The sequence below is a fragment of the Salmo salar genome, chromosome ssa01 (genome assembly GCF_905237065.1).
Source record: "Salmo salar chromosome ssa01, Ssal_v3.1, whole genome shotgun sequence".
NCBI classification, from domain to species: Eukaryota; Metazoa; Chordata; class Actinopteri; order Salmoniformes; family Salmonidae; genus Salmo; species Salmo salar.
Window position 1 is genome coordinate 121,436,550 of NC_059442.1, and position 21,459 is coordinate 121,458,008.

At 42.9% G+C, this 21,459-nt stretch overlaps 1 protein-coding gene across 1 annotated transcript in view; it reads right to left on the minus strand.

The window, feature by feature from the left end:
- The window catches only part of col27a1a (collagen, type XXVII, alpha 1a), a 366,487-nt gene that overhangs the window by 29,419 nt on the left and 315,609 nt on the right, over positions 1–21,459 (minus strand). The window contains exons 44-46 of the mRNA XM_045688056.1: positions 9,811–9,864; positions 2,668–2,721; positions 2,329–2,382 (exon numbers count right to left, since the gene is read on the minus strand). Coding sequence (XP_045544012.1) covers positions 2,329–2,382; positions 2,668–2,721; positions 9,811–9,864 — 162 coding nt within the window. The remainder of the gene's footprint in view (positions 1–2,328; positions 2,383–2,667; positions 2,722–9,810; positions 9,865–21,459) is intronic.

Here is a 21,459-nt window from a genome sequence, read left to right on the forward strand (position 1 = left end):
TTCTTATTTTGTTGCCTTTTGGGGGGTTTGTATCATTTGATTTACACAACATGCCTACCACTTTGAAGATGCAAAATATTTTGTATTATGAAACAAACAAGAAATAAAACAAAAAAACTGAAAACTTGAGCATGCATAATTACAAAACTATTTAACCCCAAAGTCAATACTTTGTAGCGTCACCTTTTGCAGCAATTACAGCTGCAAATCTCTTGAGGTATGTCTCTATAAGCTTGGCACATCTAGCCACTGGGATTTTTGCCCATTCTTCAAGGCTAAACTGCTCCAGCTCTTTCAAGTTGGATGGGTTCCGCTAGTGTACAGCAATCTTTAAGTCAAACCACAGATTCTCAATTGGATTGAGGTCTGGGCTTTGAGTAGGCCATTCCAAGACATTTAAATGTTTCCCCTTAAACCACTGGAGTGTTGCCTTAGCAGTATGCTTAGGGTCATTGTCCTGCTGGAAGGTGAACCTCTGTCCCAGTCTCAAATCTTTGGAAGACTGAAACAGGTTTCCTTCAAGAATTTCCCTGTATTTAGCCCCATCCATCATTCCTTCAATTCTGACCAATTTCCCAGTCCCTGCTGATGAAAAACATCCCCACAGCATGATGCTGCCACCACCATGCTTCATTGTGGAGATGGTTCTCCGGGTGATGTGAGGTGTTGGGTTTGCGCCAGACATAGCGTTTTCCTTGATGGCCAAAAAGCTACATTTTTGTCTCATCTGACCAGAGTACCTTCTTCCATATGTTTGGGGAGTCTACCACATGCCTTTTGGCGAACACCAAATGTGTTGCTTATTTTTTTTCTTTATTAAGCAATGGCTTTTTTTCGGGCCACTCTTCCGTAAAGCCCAGCTTTGTGGAGTGTACTGCTTAAAGTGGTCCTATGGACAGATACTCCAATCTCCGCTGTGGAGCTTTGCAGCTCCTTCAGGGTTATATTTGGTCTCTTTTTTTGCCTCTGATTAATGCCCTTCTTGCATGGTCCGTGAGTTTTGGTGGGCGGCCCTCTCTTGGCAGGTTTGTTGTGGTGTCATACTCTTTCCATTTTTTAATAATGGATTTAAGGGTGCTCCGTGGGATGTTCAAAAGTTTCAGATATGTTTTATAACACAACCCTGATCTGTACTTCTCCACAACTTTGTCCCTGACCTGTTTGGAGAGATCCTTGGTCTTGATAGTGCCGCTTGCTTAGTGGTGCCCCTTGCTTAGTGGTGTTGCAGACTCTGGGGCCTTTCAGAACAGGTGTATATATATACGGAGATCATGTGACAGATGATCTGACACTTAAGATTGCACACAGGTGGAGTTTATTTAACTAATTATGTGGCTTCTGAAGGTAATTGGTTGCACCAGATCTTATTTAGGGGCTTCATAGCAAAGGGGGTGAACACACAGACACGCACCACTTTTCAAATTTTTTTGTTGAATATTTATTTTAATTTCACTTCACCAATTTGGACTATTATGTGTATGTCCATTACATGAAATCCAAATAAAAATCCATTTAAATTACAGGTTGTAATGAAACAAAATAGGAGAAATTAATAATTTTGCAAGGCACTGTGATCTACAACTCAATTAGGCTGATAGAAATCCAAATGTTTTTCTTTAATGATTTTATATTTGAGTGTCATTATTTCTATATACCTTACACTTTCTTGGTCTGAACTTCTAATGTAAGTTGGATGGGTGTGGCTTAGTGGAAATGGCCACAAGCGCAGCCACTCACCAATTTCACAGCTCCAACGCAGTTACACCTCTGACATATCGAATATATGTAGGTGTCAGTTATCACGCTGAACTGATTGAATCTACAGTAAGCCTTTGTAGGTTCCAAGTCTTTCAAAATTGTTTTTACATTAGGCCTATGTCAAAGTAGGCTAAATAATGATGATATGGTGAAAGAAATTAATGTTGTATAATAATATGCTTATGTGTAAAGATTGTGGCTTATATTGCTTGATACATTATGATTTATATCTTCTCAAACCCGCTCATGAGTTGGTTTAGGTTTTTAAAAAGCTGATGCTACATAAGTGACGTCTGACAAACAGTGCATTGAAATCAAGGTGAGATGCACAACCAAACTCTGATTTGAACATTAGCAAACTATGACAATTTTGTCTATGCTGTTTTTGTTCCACTCAAGTTTTGAAGATTAGCCATGAAAACCTTTAGAAAACATGAGGTCATGTCCAAGCATTTCCCCGAAATCCAGCATGCTGTGATATATGAAGACTGAAATGTAGACAAAACAAAACGCTGATAATGTAATCAGTCGTGGACTAGAGACAGGACCAGAGAGAAATCTACTCCTTACCAGCGATCCTCTGCTTCCAGGTTTTCCTCTCTGACCCAGTTTGCCTTTCTGACCCTAAACAGACAATGAAATAGAGTGAAGGAGAGAGTGAGAGAGAGAGAGAAAAACAGAAAAAAACACTAAATTCACAGAAAAATGGCAAAAGGTCCTGTCAACTTGGCATGAGAATGGCTAATGCCCCGGTATGAGTTGTGTATAGTTAGGCGTCAGGGTCATAAGTGGATAAATGTGCACTATCTGCACAGTTCAGTAACATGTTCACAGATACACCCAAACACAAAGACTATGCAATGTTTAGGTGTGTGCAACAAATATGGTGATAATGTTTGACATCCTTACTTGATCTCCTTTGGATCCTTTGGGCCCGTGTTGTGCATGAGGTCCTGGATGTCCCTAGAACATCAGATCAGTGAACATCAGATAAAGGATAGGCAAACTTGATGAACAGCAACAAGTATACCATTATTAAAGTACCAATAAATAGTGTATTTATAGTTCTAACGCTAACACAAGTAAATGACCTCGACTAACCTGTACTCCTGCACATTGCCTTGCTACCGGTACCCCCTGTATATAGCCTCGTTATTATTATTCTATTGTGTTACTTTTTATACTTTAGTTTATTTAGTCAATATTTTCTAAACCGCATTGTTGGTTAAGGGCTTGTAAGTAAGTATTTCAAGGTAAGGTCTACATCTGTTATATTTGGTGCATGTGACAAATAAAATTGTAATTCATTTTATTTGAATCAATAACAGTTTCAAATACCTTTTATTTATATAGAATCTATTTTGACCTTCCTGGTTTGGAAATTTGACCATTTGGAAATAGGAACAGACTGAACAATAAATTGAAGGTGTCTAGCAAGACATTTGGAGAACAACAGTCAAATCAAATCAAATTTTATTGGTCACATACACATATTTATCCAATGTTATTGCGGGTGTAGCGAAATGCTTATGTTCCTAGCTCCAACAGTGCAGTAGTGTCTAACAGTTCAGAACAATACACACAAATCTCAAAGTAAAAGAATGGAATTAAGAAAATATATAAATATTAGGATGAGCAACGTCCGAATGGCATTAACTAAAATCCAGTAGAATACAGTATATACATATGAAATGAGTAAAGCAGTATATTTGAAGTGACTAGAGTTCCATTATTCATGTGACCAGTGATTCCATGTCTATGTACATAGGGCAGCAGCCTCTAAGGTGCAGGGTTGAGTAACCGGGTGGTAGCCAGCTGGGTAGTGATGGCTATTTAAGTCTGATGGTCTTGAGATAGAAGCTGTTTTTCAGTCTCTCGGTCCCAGCTTTGATGCACCTGTACTGATCTCGCCTCCTGTTCTGGATGACAGCGGGGTGAACAGGCCGTGGCTCAGGTGGTTAATGTCCTTGATGATCTTTTTGGCCTTCCTTTGACATCGGGTGCTGTAGGTGTCCTGGAGGGCAGGCAGTGTGCCCCCGGTGATGCGTTGGGCAGATCGGACCAACCTCTGAAGAGCCCTGCGGTTGAGGGCTGTGCAGTTGCCGTACCAGGCTGTGATATTGCCCGACAGGATGCTTTCAATTGTGCATCTGTAAAAGACGGTCTTAGGGGCCAAGCCAAATTTCTTCAGCCTCCTGAGTTTGAAGAGGTGCTGTTGCGCCTTCTTCACAACACTGTCTGTGTGGGAGGACCATTTCAGATTTTCCATTTTCACCTCCACTGCTGTCCCGTTGATGTGGATAGGGGCGTGCTCCCTCTGCTGTCTCCTGAAGTCCACGATAAGCTCATTAGTATTGTTGACATTGAGGGAGAGGTTATTTTCCTGGCACAACTCCGCCAGGGCCCTTACCTCCTACCTGTAAGCTGTGTCATCATTGTTGGTAATTAGGCCCACTACTGTTGTGCTGTCTGTAAACTTGATGATTGAGTTGGAGGCGTGCATGGCCACGCAGTTATGGGTGAACAGGGAGTACAAGAGGGGGCTGAGCATGCAGCCTTGTGGGGCCCCCGTGTTGAGGATCAGCGAAGTGGAGGTGTTGATTACTACCTTCACCACCTGGGGGCGGCCCATCAGGAAGTCCAGAACCCAATTGCACAGGGCGAGGTTAAGACACAGAGCCCCGAGATTGATGATTAGCATGGAGGGTACTATGGTGTTGAATTCTGAGCTATAGTCAATGAACAGCATTCTTACATTTTCTTGTCCAGATGTCCAGATGGGAGTGAACAGTGCGATGGCGATTGCATCGTCTGTGGATCTATTGTGGTGGTATGCAAATTGAAGTGGGTCTAGGGTGTCAGGTAAGGTGGAGGTGATATGATCCTTAACTAGCCTCTCTAAGCACTACATGATGACAAAAGTGAGTGCTATGGGGCGAGTCATTTAATTAAGTTACCTTTGCTTTCTTGGGTACAGGAACAATGGTGGACATCTTGAAGCAAGTAGGGACAGCAGAATGGGATAGGGAGAGATTGAATATGTCCGTAAACACTCAAGCCAGCTGGTGTGAGCATGCTCTGAGGATGCAGCTAGGAATGCCGTCTGGGCCGGCAGCCTTGTGAGGGCTAACGCATTTAAATGTCTTACTCACATTGGCCACGGAGAATGAGAGCCCACAGTCCTTGGGAGTGGGCCGCATCGGTGGCACTATGTTATCCTCAAAGCGGCGAAGGTGTTTAGCTTGTCTGGGAGTAAGACGTCGGTGTCCGCGACGTCGCTGATATTTCCGTGATTGTCTGTAAACCCTGCCACATACGTGTCTGAGCTGTTGAATTGCGACTCCACTTTGTCTCTGTACTGACGTTTTGCCTGTTTGATTGCCTGACGGAGGGAATAACTACAATGTTTGTATTCAACCATTTTCCCAGTCACTTTCATTGGTTAAATACGGTGGTTCATGCTTTCAGTTTTGCGCGAATGCTGCCATCTATCCATGTTTTTTGGTTTGGGTAGATTTTAATAGTCACAGTAGGAAAAACATCCCCTATACACTTCCGGATGAACTCAGTCACTGTGTCCATCGTCATTGTTATTCTCACAGGTAACTCAGAACATATCCCAGTCCACATGATCAAATCAAACATGAAGCACGGATTCCGATTGGTCACACCAGCATTGCACATACCTGAGCAAGGGTACTTCCTGTTTGAGTTTCTGCCTATATGAAGGGAGGAGCAGGATGGAGTCGTGATCTGATTTGCCAACGGGAGGGCGGGGGAGGGCCTTGTAGCCATCCCAGAAAGGGGAGTGACAATGGTCGAGAGTTTTTGATGCGTAAGTTCTACAGGCAATGTGTTGATAGAACTTTGATAGTGTTTTCCTCAAATCTGCTTTGTTAAAATCCTCAACTACAATGTGGTTTCCAGTTTGCACAAAGTCCAGTGTAGTTCCTAAAGGGCCGTAGTGGTATCGGCTTGAGTGAAAATGTACATGGCTGTGACTATAACCGAAGAGAACTCTTGGGCTGTAATACGGTCAGCATTTGATTGTGAGGTATTCTAAGTTGGGTGAGCAAAAGGACTTGAGTTCCTGTACGTTATCACAACATGAGTAGTTAATCATGCAACATACAATACGCCTTTCTTCTTCTCGGAAAGTTCTTTATTCAGTTCTGCGCGATGTTCTGAGAACTCAGCTGGCTGTATGGACGGGGACAGTATATCCGGAGAGAGCCATGATTTTGTGAAACAGTATGTTACAGTCCCTGATGTTGATCTGGAAGTAGATCCTCGCCCTGAGCTCATCTACTTTAATGTCCAGGGACTGAACATTAGCGAGTAATATACTCGGAAGTGGTGGATGGTGTGCATGCCTCCTGAGTCGGACTAGAAGTCCACTCCAATTATCTCTTCTCCGCTGGCTGCGAGGAGCAGCCTCTGGGATGAGTTCAATTGCCCTGGGCGGTAGGAACATAGTATCCAATTCGGGAAAATTGTATTTCTGTTCGTAATGGTGGTGAGTTACCTCCGCTCTGATATCCAAACGTTATTTCTGGCTGCATGTAATAATACAAAAAACCTTCTGGGCTAATAATGTAAGAAATAACACAGAAAAACAAAATACTGCAAAGTTGCTTAGGAGCTAGAAGCAGAGCTGCCATGTCTGTCAGCTCACATACAGTTACAATTTCTTTGGGCCCAAGACCCCATGCAGAATTTGAGGGTGGGTACATGGCGGTTTTGGAGCAGTGGCTTCTTCCTTGCTGAGCGGCCTTTCAGGTTATGTCGATATAGGACTTGTTTATACTGTGGATATAGATACCTTTGTACCTGTTTCCTCCAGCATCTTCACAAGGTCCTTTGTTGATCTGCGATTGATTTGAACTTTTCGCAACAAAGTACATTAATCTCTAGGAAACAGAACACGTCTCCTTCCTAAGCGGTATGATGGCTGCGTGGTCCCATGGTGTTTATACTTGCATACTATTGTTTGTACAGATGAACATGGTATCGTCAGGGGTTTGGAAATTATTCCCAAGGATGAACCAGACTTGTGGAGGTCTACAAAACATTTTTTCTGAGGTCTTGGCTGATTTCTTTAGATTTTCCTATGATTTCAAGCACTGCGTTTGAAAGTAGGCCTTGAAATACATCCACAGGTACACCTCCAATTGACTCAAATGATGTCATTTAGCCTATCAGAAGCTTCTAAAGCCATGACATTTTCTGGAATTTTCCAAGCTGTTTAAAGGCACAGTCAACTTAGTGTATGTAAACTTCTGACCCACTGGAATTGTGATACAGTGAATTATAAGTGAAACAATGTCTGTAAACAATTATTGAAAAAATGACTTGTGTCATGCACAAAGTAGATGTCCTAACCGACTTGCCAAAACTATAGTTTGTTAACAAGAAATTTGTGGAGTGGTCGAAAAACGAGTTTTAATGACTCCAACCTAAGTGTATGTAAACTTCGGACTTCAACTATATGTGTGTGTGTATATGCCTGTGTGAGTGTGTGCATGAGTGAGTGCATGTGCGCTAAGGTGCGGAGAATCAGAGCAGGTGGTCAGTTCAGTTCAAGTGTTCAGCAGTTGGATGTCTTGGAAATAGAAATTGTCTCTGAACCTGTTGGTATCAGACCTCATGCTCCGACTCCGTCTGCCCGATGGTAAAGGAGAGAACAGCTCGTTACTGGGGTGTGTGGGGTCCTTGATGATGCTGCCTGCCTTCCTCAGGCACTGTTTCAAGTATATGTACTGGATCCGCTCATGACTGCAAGGTCCTCCAGCGGGTGGTGATGTTCACCACCCGCTGAAGGACCTTGCAGTCATGAGCGGAGCAATTCCCGTACCAGGCCACGATGCAACCATTCAGGAAGCTCTCAATGGTGTAGTGGTAGTATTTGGAGAGGACCTGGGGCGGCATGACAAATTTCTTCAGACACCTTAGGAAGTAAAGACGCTGTTGTGCCCTCTTGACAAGAGTGGTGGTGATGTTGGTCTCCTTAAAGCAGGTGGGGACTACAGCCTGGGAAAGGGACAGGTTGAGAGATGTCAGAGAAGACTTCACTCTGGGGACGCGGCCAGGGATGTCATCTGGGCCGGCGGTTTTGTAAGTGTTCACTCTTGAGAGTTTTCCTCACATAAGCCACGTAGAGCGAAAGCACCTGGTCATCCGGAGCAGCGAGACTCTTCCTGGATGGCTCTATATTGTCTGCCTTGAAGCGATCATAGAATGTGTTAAGCTTGTCTGGGAGGGAGGCTTCAGTGGGCACTGCACAGCTGGATTTGCCTTTGTAGTCTGTAATAGTCTGTAGTCAGTTGTCGAACATCAATTCAAGTTTGAATCTCTAGTCTTTTTGCGTCCCCAATGGATTATGCGTCGTGCCCCACCAAGTCATCAGGGTTCGTTCTACTGCAGTACGAGCTCTCAGCATTGTATGGTTATCTCCGTTCATTCAGGGTTTTTGTTTGGGGTATGTCCGGATTGTTCTTGTGGGTACATCATCATCAACACATTTCCTAATGAAGCCTCTGACTGACGATGCACAGTATATTTGTCAATGTTGATTAACCTGTTAGGGCTAGGTGGCAGTATTGACACGGCTGGATAAAAAACATACCCGATTTAATCTGGTTACCACTCCTACCCAGTAACTAGAATATGCATATACTTATTACATATGGATAGAAAACACCCTAAATTTTATAAAACTGTTTGAATGGTGTCTGTGAGTATAACAGAACTCAAATGGCAGGTCAAAACCTGAGAGATTCCTTTACAGGAAGTGGCCTGTCTGACCATTTCTTGAACTTCTTTTCCATCTCTATCATTTACTAAGGATCTCTGCTCTAACGTGACACTTCCCACGTCGTCCAAAGGCGCTCAGAGCCCGGGAAAAAACAGAACGTCGTCATTCCAGCCCCAGGCTGAAACACATTATCGCCTTTCTCAAGTGGCCGATCAAGGGACACTGGGCTTATGCGCGTGACCCGACCGCCCCCGTCTTTGGGATTTTATCCTCTGTTTGCCGAAAAGGAGATTCCCTGTCGGAATATTATCGCTTTTCTACGAGAAAAATGGCGTAAAAATTGATTTTAAACAGCGGTTGACATGCTTCGAAGTACGGTAATGGAATATTTAGAATTTTATTGTCACGAATTGCGCCATGCGCGCGACACTTCTTTACTATTTCGGATAGTGTCTGGAACGCACGAACAAAACGCCGCTATTCGGATATAACGATGGATTATTTTGGACCAAACCAACATTTGTTATTGAAGTAGCAGTCCTGGGTGTGCATTCTGACGAAGACAACAAAAGGTAATCAAACTTTTATAATAGTAAATATGATTATGATGAGTGCTAAACTTGCCGGGTGTCTAAATAGCGAGCCCGTGATGCCTGGGCTATGTACTTAGAATATTGCAAAATGTGCTTTCACCAAAAAGCTATTTTAAAATCGGACATATCGAGTGCATAGAGGAGGTCTGTATCTATAATTCTTAAAATAATTGTTATGCTTTTTGTGAACGTTTATCGTGAGTAATTTAGTAAAATGTTAGCGAATTCCCCGGAAGTTTGCGGGGGCTATGCTAGTTCTGAACGTCACATGCTAATGTAAAAAGCTGGTTTTTGATATAAATATGAACTTGATTGAACAAAACATGCATGTATTGTATAACATAATGTCATAGGGTTGTCATCTGATGAAGATCATCAAAGGTGAGTGCTGCATTTAGCTGTCTTCTGGGTTTTGGTGACATTATATGCTGGCTTGAAAAATGGGTGTCTGATTATTTCTGGCTTGGTACTCTGCTGACATAATCTAATGTTTTGCTTTCGTTGTAAAGCCTTTTTGAAATCGGACAGTGTGGTTAGATTAACGAGAGTCTTGTCTTTAAATGGCTGTAAAATAGTCATATGTTTGAGAACATGATGATGAACAATGATTTGCAAGCATGCTTGGGTGCACAATCCCATGTTTGCAATGTAAAATGTAAATACATATTGATGTGTAAATCATAGCTTCAATAGAGCCACACTCACAGGTTGTCCAGGGGCTCCAGGTTTGCCTCTCCCTCCGTCCACGCCTTGTTGACCCTTAGGAACAGTAAAACATTGTCAGCTACAATAAAACATATGCAACAGGACAGTAATACAAAAAGACGTGCATGAGGAGAGTACTGTATAGTTGGTATGCCTGTAATGTGGTGCAACCGGTTGCACTATAGTATTACTTCACCATACTGTTCTAAAAACTTGCTGGGAGACCACCGAGCCTCTAGCAGCCCCCAACCAGTAAGGAACATGACAAGCAAAGGCAGAACAAACTAGCTGAGTGCTAAATAGCTCAGACAGATACAATTATTTGCTATCATCAACTTTAATGCCATGTTTGGTAAATAAAGCTGGGATAGACATTCAGATTCACTTCATTCTAACACAGCATAAAATCACAAGATAATACCTTAGAAAAAAACACCCTCACTTCTTAGGTTTTTAAAATACTTTAACCAGCTAGTTTTAAACTATACCTGATCTGATATCAACAACTGAAGATGTATTTTTTGGGGGCGGATTGCAACTCAGTCAAACTTCAAAGGTAGCATTAAGCATACTTCATCAGAGGTGTCATACCAGGGGAGCGTGGCAATTGGGGCATTAATGTGCTCGTGGGTCTGACATGAGTCCGACATCATTGTGTTCAAGTGCTTTTTAAGTGTGACCTTTTCTTCAAACAATAACATTTAAGTTGCTTTCCCTTTATTAGACTGAGTAAGAGAGCAGCAGATGGGTTCTGGAAACCTTTTTTATTTTTATTTCACCTTTATTTAACCCGGTAGGCCGGTTGAGAACAAGTTCTCATTTACAACTGCGACCTGGCCAGGATAAAGCAAAGCAGTGCGACACAAACAACAACACAGAGTTTGGAAAACAAATCTATATACAGTGTGTTCAAATGAGGTAAAATTTTGGAGGTAAGGCAATAAATAGGCCATAGAGGCGAAAAATTACAATTAAACACTGGAGTGATAGATGTGCAGAAGATGAATGTGCAAGTAGAGATACTGGGGTGCAAAGGAGCAAAACAAATTTGAAATAACAATATGGGGATGAGGTAGTTGGATGAGCTATTTACAGATGGGCTATGTACAGGTGCAGTGATCTGTGAGCTTCTCTGACAGCTGATGCTTAAAGTTAGTGAGGGAGATATGAGTCTCCAGCTTCAGTGATTTTGGCAGCAGAGAACTGGAAGGAAAGGCGGCCAAAGGAGGAATAGGCTTTGGGGGTGACCTGTGAAATATACCTGCTGGAGCACGTGCTACGGGTGGGTGATGCTATGGTGACCAGTGAGCTAAGGTTGGGCTTTACCTAGCAAAGACTTATAGATGACCTGGAGCCAGTCGGTTTGGCAATGAATATGAAGTGAGGGCCAGCCAACGAGAGCATACAGGTTGCAGTGGTGGGTAGTATATGGGGCTTTGGTGACAAAACGGATGGCACTGTGATAGACTGCATCCAGTTTGCTGAGTAGAGAGTTGGAGGCTATTTTATAAATGACATCGCCGAAGTCAAGGATCGGTAGGATAGTCAGTTTTACGAGGGTATGTTTGGTAGCATGAGTGAAGGATGCTTTGTTGCGAAATAGGATACCGATTCTAAATTTAATTTTGGATTGGAGATCCTTAATGTGAGTCTGGAAGAAGAGTTTACAGTCTAACCAGACACCTAGGTATTTGTAAAAGTTCTAAGTCAGAACTGTCCAGAGTAGTGATGCTGGATGGGCGGGCAGGTGCGGGCAGAGATGGCTGCCTCGCTTCGCGTTCCTAGGTTACTATGCAGTATTTACATTTTTTTGTGTGTTATTTCTTACATTGTTACCCCAGGTAATCTTAGGTTTTATTACATACAGTCGGGAGAAACTATTGGATATAAGAGCAATGTCAACTCGCCAACATTACGACCAGGAATACGACTTTCCCGAAGCGGTTCCTCTGTTTGGCCTACCACCCAGGACAATGGATCGGATGCCAGCCGGCGACCCAAAACAACGGCGCCGTAGAAGAAGGGGCAGACGGAGCGGTCTTCTGGTCAGGCTACATAGATGGGCACATCGCGCACCGCTCCCGAGCATACTACTCGCCAATGTCCAATCTCTTGACAACAAGGTAGATGAAATCCGAGCAAGGGTAGCATTCCAGAGAGACATCCGAGACTGTAACGTTCTTTGTTTCACGGAAACATGGCTCACTCGAGACACGCTATCTGAGTCGGTACAGCCACCTGGTTTCTTCACGCATCGCGCTGACAGAAACAAATCAAATCAAATCAAATTTATTTTTATATAGCCCTTCGTACATCAGCTGATATTCTCAAAGTGCTGTACAGAAACCCAGCCTAAAACCCCAAACAGCAAGCAAAGCATGTGAAAGAAGCACGGTGGCTAGGAAAAACTCCCTAGGAAAAACTCCCTAGAAAGGCCAAAAACCCAGGAAGAAACCTAGAGAGGAACCAGGCTATGAGGGGTGGACAGTCCTCTTCTGGCTGTGCAGGGTGGATATTATAACAGAACATGGTCAAACAAGCATCTCTCTGGTAAGAAGAAGGGTGGGGGTGTATGCCTTATGATTAACGAGACGTGGTGTGATCATAACAACATAGAGGAACTCAAGTCCTTTTGTTCACCTGAATAGAATTCCTCACAATCAAATGCCGACCGCATTATCTACCAAGATAATTCTCTTCGATCATAATCACAGTCGTGTATATTCCCCCCCAAGCAGACACATCGACGGCCCTGAAAGAACTTCATTGGACTCTATGTAAACTGGAAACCACATATCCTGAGGCTGCATTTATTGAAGCCGGGGATTTTAACAAGGCCAATCTGAAAACAAGGCTCCCCAAATTCTATCAGCATATCGATTGTGCTACCAGGGCAGGTAAAACCCTGGACCACTGTTATTCTAACTTCTGCGACGCATATAAGGCCCTCCCCCGCCCTCCCTTCGGAAAAGCTGACCACGACTCCATTTTGTTGCTCCCAGCCCATAGACAGAGACTAAAACAGGAAGCACCTTCAACGCAATCGTATTCCACGCTTCAAGATTGCTTCGATCACGTGGACTGGGAAATGTTCCGCATTGCGGCGAACAACAACATCGACGAATACGCTGATTCGGTGTACGAGTTTATTAACCTGTTTAGGATAGGGGGCAGAATTTTCACGGCCGGATAAAAAACGTACCCGATTTAATCTGGTTATTACTCCTGCCCAGAAACTAGAATATGCATATAATTGTTTGATTTGGATAGAAAACACCCTAAAGTTTCTAAAACTGTTTGAATGGTGTCTGTGAGTATAACAGAACTCATATGGCAGGCCAAAACCTGAGAAGATTCTAAACAGGAAGTGCCCTCTCTGACCATTTCTTGGCCTTCTAAAGCCTCTTTATCAAAAACAGAGGATCTCTGCTGTAACGTGACATTTTCTAAGACTCCCATAGGCTCTCAGAAGGCGCCAGTACGGGGAATGATGACTCTGCAGTCACTGGCTGAAAAACAGTAGCGCATTTGGATAGTGGTCGATCTGAGAACAATGAAATGGGTGCGCGAGTGCACGTGAAGAGTCCATTTTACATTTTCAGTCTTTGAACGAAAACAACGTCGCCCGGTCGGAATATTATCGCTATTTACGAGAAAAATCGCATAAAAATTGATTTTAAACAGCGTTTGACATGCTTCGAAGTACGGTAATGGAATATTTTGACATTTTTTGTCACGATGCGCGCCGGCGCGTCACACTTCGGATAGTGTCTTGAACGCAAGAACAAAACGCGCTATTTGGATATAACTATGGATTATTTGGAACCAAAACAACATTGGGTGTAAACTAGAAATCCTGGGAGTGCATTCTGACGAAGAACAGCAAAGGTAATCCAATTTTTCTTATAGTAAATCTGAGTTTGGTGAGTGCCAAACTTGGTGGGTGTCAAAATAGCTAGCCATGATGGCCGGGTTATCTACTCAGAATATTGCAAAATGTGCTTTCACTGAAAAGCTATTTTAAAATCGGACATAGCGATTGCATAAAGGAGTTCTGTATCTATAATCCTTAAAATAATTGTTATGTTTTTTGTGAACGTTTATCGTGAGTAATTTAGTAAATTCACCGGAAGTGTTCGGTGGGTATGCTAGTTCTGAACGTCACATGCTAATGTAAAAAACGGGTTTGATATAAATATGAACTTGATTGAACAAAACATGCATTTATTGTATAACATAATGTCCTAGGAGTGTCATCTGATGAAGATCATCAAAGGTTAGTGCTGCATTTAGCTGTGGTTTTGGTTTTTGTGACATTATATGCTAGCTTGAAAAATGGGTGTGTGATTATTTCTGGCTGGGTACTCTCCTGACATAATCTAATGTTTTGCTTTCGTTGTAAAGCCTTTTTGAAATCGGACAATGTGGTTAGATAAAGGAGAGTCTTGTCTTTAAAATGGTGTAAAATAGTCATATGTTTGAAAATTGAAGTTTTGGGATTTTTGAGGTATCTGTAATTCGCGCCACGCCCTATCATTGGATATTGGAGCGGTGTTCCGCTAGCGGAACATCTAGATGTAAGAGGTTAACAAGTGCATCGGTGATGTTGTACCCACTGCGTATATTAATAGGGCTAGGGGGCAGTATTGACACGGCTGGATAAAAAACATACCCGATTTAATCTGGTTACCACTCCTACCCAGTAACTAGAATATGCATATACTTATTACACATGGATAGAAAACACCCTAAAGTTTCTAAAACTGTTTGAATGGTGTCTGTGAGTATAACAGAACTCAAATGGCAGGCCAAAACCTGAGAGATTCCTTTACAGGAAGTGGCCTGTCTGACCATTTCTTGAACTTCTTTTCCATCTCTATCTTTTACTAAGGATCTCTGCTCTAACGTGACACTTCCTACGTCGTCCATAGGCGCTCAGAGCCCGGGAAAAACCTGAATGTCGTCATCCCAGCCCCAGGCTGAAACACATTATCGCCTTTCTCAAGTGGCCGATCAAGGGACTCTGGGCTTAGGCGCGTGACCCGACCGCCCCCGCCTTTGTGATTTTTTCCTCTGTTTGCCGAAAAGGAGATTCCCTGTCGGAATATTATCGCTTTTCTACGAGAAAAATGGCGTAAAAATTGATTTTAAACAGCGGTTGACATGCTTCGAAGTACGGTAATGGAATATTTAGAATTTTTTTGTCACGAATTGCGCCATGCACGCGACCCTTCTTTACCATTTCAGATAGTGTCTGGAACGCACGAACAAAACGCCGCTATTCGGATATAACGATGGATTATTTTGGACCAAACCAACATTTGTTATTGAAGTAGCAGTCCTGGGAGTGCATTCTGACAAAGACAACAAAAGGTAATCAAACTTTTATAATAGTAAATATGATTATGGTGAGTGCTAAACTTGCCGGGTGTCTAAATAGCTAGCCCGTGATGCCTGGGCTATGTACTTAGAATATTGCAAAATGTGCTTTCACCAAAAGCTATTTTAAAATCGGACATATCGAGTGCATAGAGGAGGTCTGTATCTATAATTCTTAAAATAATTGTTATGCTTTTTGTGAACGTTTATCGTGAGTAATTTAGTAAAATGTTAGCGAATTCCCGGAAGTTTGCGGGGGGTATGCTAGTTCTGAACGTCACATGCTAATGTAAAAAGCTGGTTTTTGATATAAATATGAACTTGATTGAACAAAACATGCATGTATTGTATAACATAATGTCCTAGGGTTGTCATCTGATGAAGATCATCAAAGGTTAGTGCTGCATTTAGCTGTCTTCTGGGTTTTTGTGACATTATATGCTAGCTTGAAAAATGGGTGTCTGATTATTTCTGGCTTGGTACTCTGCTGACATAATCTAATGTTTTGCTTTCGTTGTAAAGCCTTTTTGAAATTGGACAGTGTGGTTAGATTAACGAGAGTCTTGTCTTTAAATAGCTGTAAAATAGTCATATGTTTGAGAAATTGAAGTAATAGGATTTTTAAGGTTTTGAAAATCGCGCCACAGGCTTCAAGTGGCTGTTACGTAGGTGGGACGAATTCGTCCCGCCTAGCCCAGAGAGGTTAAAACATTCCCCAACTAGAAACCGTGGATTGATGGCAGCGTTCGCGAAAAACTGAAACCGCGAACCACTGCTTTTAATCAGGGCAAGGTGACCGGAAACATGACCGAATACAAACAGTGTAGCTATTCCATCCGGAAGGCAATCAAACAAGCTAAGTGTCAGTATAGAGAAAGTGGAGTCGCAATTCAATGGCTCAAACACGAGAGGTATGTGGCAGGGTCTACAGTCAATCACGGACTACAAAAGAAAAACCAGCCCCATCGCGGAACACGATGCCTTGCTACCAGACAGACTAAACAACTTTCTTGCTCGCTTTGAGAACAATACAGTGCCACTGACACGGCCCGCTACCAAAACCTGCGGGCTATCCTTCACTGCAGCCATCGTGAGCAAAACATTTAAACGTGTTAACCCTCGCAAGGCTGCAGGCCCAGACGGCATCCCCGGCCGCGTCCTCAGAACATGCGCAGACCAGCTGGCTGGTGTGTTTACAGACATATTCAATCAATCCTTATCCCAGTCTGCTGTCCCCACATGCTTCAAGAGGGCCACCATTGTTTCTCTTCCAAAGAAAGCTAAGGAAACTGAGCTAAATGACTACCGCCCTGTAGCACTCACTTCCGTCATCATAAAGTGCTTTGAGAGACAAGTCAAGGACCATATCACCTCCACCCTACCTGACACCCTAGACCCACTCCAATTTGCTTACCGCCCCAATAGGTCCACAGACGACGCAATCGCCATCACACTGCCCTAACCCATCTGGACAAGAGGAATAACTATGTAAGAATGCTGTTCATCAATTACAGCTCAGCATTTAACACCATAGTACCCTCCAAACTCGGCATTAAGCTCCAGACCCTGGTCTCAACCCCGCCCTGTGCAACTGGGTCCTGGACTTCCTGACGGGCCGCCCCCAGGTGGTGAGGGTAGGTAACAACATCTCCACCCCGCTGATCCTCAACACTGGGTCCCCACAAGGGTGCGTTCTCAGCCATCTCCTGTACTCCCTGTTCACCCACGACTACGTGGCCATGCATGCCTCCAACTCAATCATCAAGTTTGCAGACGACACTACAGTGGTAGGCTTGATTACCAACAACGACGAGACGGCCTACAGGGAGGAGGTGAGGGCCCTCGGAGTGTGGTGTCAGGAAAATAACCTCACACTCAATGTCAACAAAACAAAGGAGATGATCGTGGACTTCAGGAAACAACAGAGGGAGCAGCCCCCTATCTACATTGACGGGACAGTAGTGGAGAGGGTGGAGAGTTTTAAGTTCCTCGGCGTACACATCACGGACAAACTGAAATGGTCCACCCACACAGACAGCGTGGTGAAGAAGGCGCTGCAGCGCCTCGTCAACCTCAGGAGGCTGAAGAAATTTGGCTTGTCACCAAAAACACTCACAAACTTTTACAGATGCACAATCGAGAGCATCCTGTCGGGCTGTATCACCGCCTGGTACGGCAGCTGCTCGCCCATAACCGGAAGGCTCTCCAGGTAGTGAGGTCTGCACAACGCATCACCGGGTGCAAACTACCTGCCCTCCAGGACACCTACACCACCCGATGCCACAGGAAGGCCAAAAAGATCATCAAGGACAACAACCACCCGAGCCACTGCCTGTTCACCCCGCTATCATCCAGAAGGTGAGGTCAGTACAGGTGCATCAAAGCTGGGACTGAGAGACTGAAAAACAGCTTCTATCTCAAGGCCATCAGACTGTTAAACAGCCATCACTAACATTGAGTGGCTGCTGCCAACATACTGGACTCAACTCCAGCCACTTTAATAATGGAAAAATGTATGTAATCAATATATCACTAGCCACTTTATATAATGTTTACATACTCTACATTACTCATCTCATATGCATATACTGTACGCTATACCATCTACTGCATCTTGCCATCTTGATGTAATGTATCACTAGCCACTTTAAACAATGCCACTTCACATAATGTTTTCATACCCTACATTACTCATCTCATATGTATATACTGTACTCTTACCATCTACTGCATCCTGCCTATGCCGTTCGGCCATCACCCATTTATATATTTTTATGTACATATTCGTATTCATTCCTTTACACTTGTGTGTATAAGGTAGTTGTTGTGGAATTGTTAGGTTGTATTACTTGTTACATATTACTTCATGGTCGGAACTAGAAGCACAAGCATTTCACTACACTTGCATTAACATCTGCTAACCATGTGTATGTGACAAATACATTTGATTTGAAGAGCATGCATTTAGTTTTACTTGCATTTAAGAGCAGTTGGAGGCCACGGAAGGAGAGTTGTATGGCATTGAAACTCGTATGGAGGTTAGTTAACCTGTTAGGGCTAGGGGGCAGTATTGACACGGCTGGATAAAAAAACATACCCGATTTAATCTGGTTACCACTCCTACCCAGTAACTAGAATATGCATATACTTATTACATATGGATAGAAAACACCCTAAATTTTCTAAAACTGTTTGAATGGTGTCTGTGAGTATAACAGAACTCATTTGGCAGGAAGTGGATACCTGATGTGTTGTATTACCTTTAAACCTATCCCATTGAAAAACACAGGGGCTGAGGAATATTTTGGCACTTCCTATTGCTTCCACTAGATGTCACCAGCCTTTACAAAGTGTTTTGAGTCTTCTGGAGGGAGATCTGACCGAACAAGAGCCATGGAACGATGATGGCCCATTAGACACCTGGCGCGCGAGTTCATGTTGGGTACCCTCGTTCCAATACGTTATAAAAGAGTATGCATTCGTCCACCTTGAATATTATTCATGTTCTGGTTAAAAAAGGCCCTAATGATTTATGCTATACAACGTTTGACATGTTTGAACGAACGGAAATATATTTTTTCCCCTCGTTCATGACGAGAAGTCCGGCTGGCTTAGATCATGTGCTAACAAGACGGAGATTTTTGGACATAAATGATGAGCTTTTTTGAACAAAACTACATTCGTTATGGACCTGTGATACCTGGAAGTGACATCTGATGAAGAGAATCAAAGGTAATGGATTATTTACATAGTATTTTCAATTTTAGATCTCCCCAACATGACGTCTAGTCTGTATCGCAACGCGTATTTTTCTGGGCGCAGTGCTCAGATTATTGCAAAGTGTGATTTCCCAGTAAGGTTATTTTTAAATCTGGCAAGTTGATTGCGTTCAAGAGATGTAAATCTATAATTCTTTAAATGACAATATAATATTTTACCAATGTTTTCTAATTTTAATTATTTAATTTGTGACGCTGACTTGACTGCCGGTTATTGGAGGGAAACGATTTCCTCAACATCAATGCCATAGTAAAACGCTGTTTTTGGATATAAATATGAACTTGATAGAACTAAAAATGCATGCATTGTCTAACATAATGTCCTAGGAGTGTCATCTGATGGAGATTGTAAAAGGTTAGTGCATCATTTTAGCTGGTTTTATGGTTTTGGTGACCCTGTCTTTGAATTGACAAAACATTACACACAACTCTTGTAAATGTACTGTCCTAACATACTCTAAATTTATGCTTTCGCCGTAAAACCTTTTTGAAATCGTAAAACGTGGTTAGATTAAGGAGATGTTTATCTTTCAAAGGGTGTAAAATAGTTGTATGTTTGAAAAATTTGAATTTTGACATTTATTCGGATTCAAATTTGCCACTCTTGAAATGCACCTGCTGTTGATGGAGTGCACCACGGGTGGCACGCTAGCGTCCCACCTAGCCCATAGAGGTTAACAGTGTCCAAAGAAGGGCCAGAAGTATACAGAATGGTGTCGTCTGCGTACATGTGGATCAGAGAATCACCAGCAGCAAGAGCGACATCATTGATGTATACAGAGAAAAGAGTCGGCCCAAGAATTGAACCCTGTGGCATCCCCATAGAGACTGCCAGAGGTCCGGACAACAGGCCCTCCGATTTGACACACTGAACTCTCGGGGGACTAGTACGAAAAAGAAAAAAAATGCATGAAATGTATGCACTCACTACTGTAAGTCGCTCTGGATAGGAGCGTCTGCTAAATGACTAAAATGTAATGTAAATGTAGTTGATGAACCAGGCGAGGCAGTCATTTGAGAAACCAAGGCTATTGAGTCTGCCGATAAGAATGTGGTGATTGACATAGTCGAAAGCCTTGGCCAGGTCGATGAATACGGCTGTTATGATATCGTTTAGGACCTTGAGCGTGGCTGAGGTGCACCCATGACCAGCTCGGAAACCAGATTGCATAGCGGAGAAGGTACGGTGGGATTCGAAATGGTCGGTGATCTGTTTGTTAACTTGGCTTTCGAAGACCTTAGAAAGGCAGGGTAGGACAGATATAGGTCTGTAACAGTTTGGGTCAGAGTGTCTCCCCCTTTGAAGAGGGGGATGAACGCGGCAGCTTTCCAATCTTTTTTTGGATCTCAGATGATACTTAAGAGAGGTTGAACAGGCTAGTAATAGGGGTTGCAACAATTGCGGCGGATAATTTTAGAAAGAGAGGGTCCAGATTGTCTAGCCCGGCTGATTTGTAGGGGTCCAGATTTTGCAGCTCTTTCAGAACATCAGCTGTCTGGATTTGGGTGAAGGAGAAATGGGGGAGGTTTGGGCAAGTTGCTGTGGGGGGTGCAGGGCTGTTGACCGGGGTAGGAGTAGCCAGGTGGAAATCATGGCCAGCTGTAGAAAAATGCTTACTGAAATTCTCAATTATCGTGGATTTATCGGTGGTGACAGTGTTTCCTAGCCTCAGTGCAGTGGGTAGCTGGGAGGAGGTGCTCTTATTCTCCATGGACTTTACAATGTCCCAGAACATTTTGGAGTTTGTGCTACAGGATGCACATTTATTTTAGAAAAAGCTAGCCTTCGCTTTCCTAACTGCCTGTGTATATTGTAAACTTTGGTTTACAGCCAGTCTCAAAAATCCCACACTCCTGAATTATGCTAATTACAAAAAGTCTAAGAACAAATTCACCAATCTACTTCTGGTTTCCAAAATGTTTTCCAAATTCCAAGAATCCTCAAACAACATAAAGTCAACTTGGAAAATCGTCAATCAACTACTTAATAAATTAAAGTTGGAAATAAGGTCTATAGTTATCCTGATGTTCTCATGTGAATGTAATAACTTTTTTGTGAATGTGAGTTCCTCTCTGTCAAAGAAAATCTGAAATCCTCTGACGCTCATTGGATGTGGCAGGGCTAGCACACTATCACATGGATTACAAAGGGAAACCCACCTGCGAGCTGGCCAGGGACAAGAACATACAAGACGAGCTAAATGCCTTCTATGCTCTCTTCGAGGCAAGCACTACACTGCATGAGAGCACTAGCTGTTCTGGACGACTGTGTGATCACGCTCTCCGTAGCCAATGTAAGTACTTTCAACAGGTTAATAACCTCTTACATCTAGACGTTCCGCTAGCGGAACACCTGCTCCAATATCCAATGATAGGCGTGGCGCGAATTACAAATTCCTCAAAAATACAAAAACTTCAATTTTTCAAACATATGACTATTTCACAGCATTTTAAAGACAAGACTCTCCTTTATCTAACCACACTGTCCGAT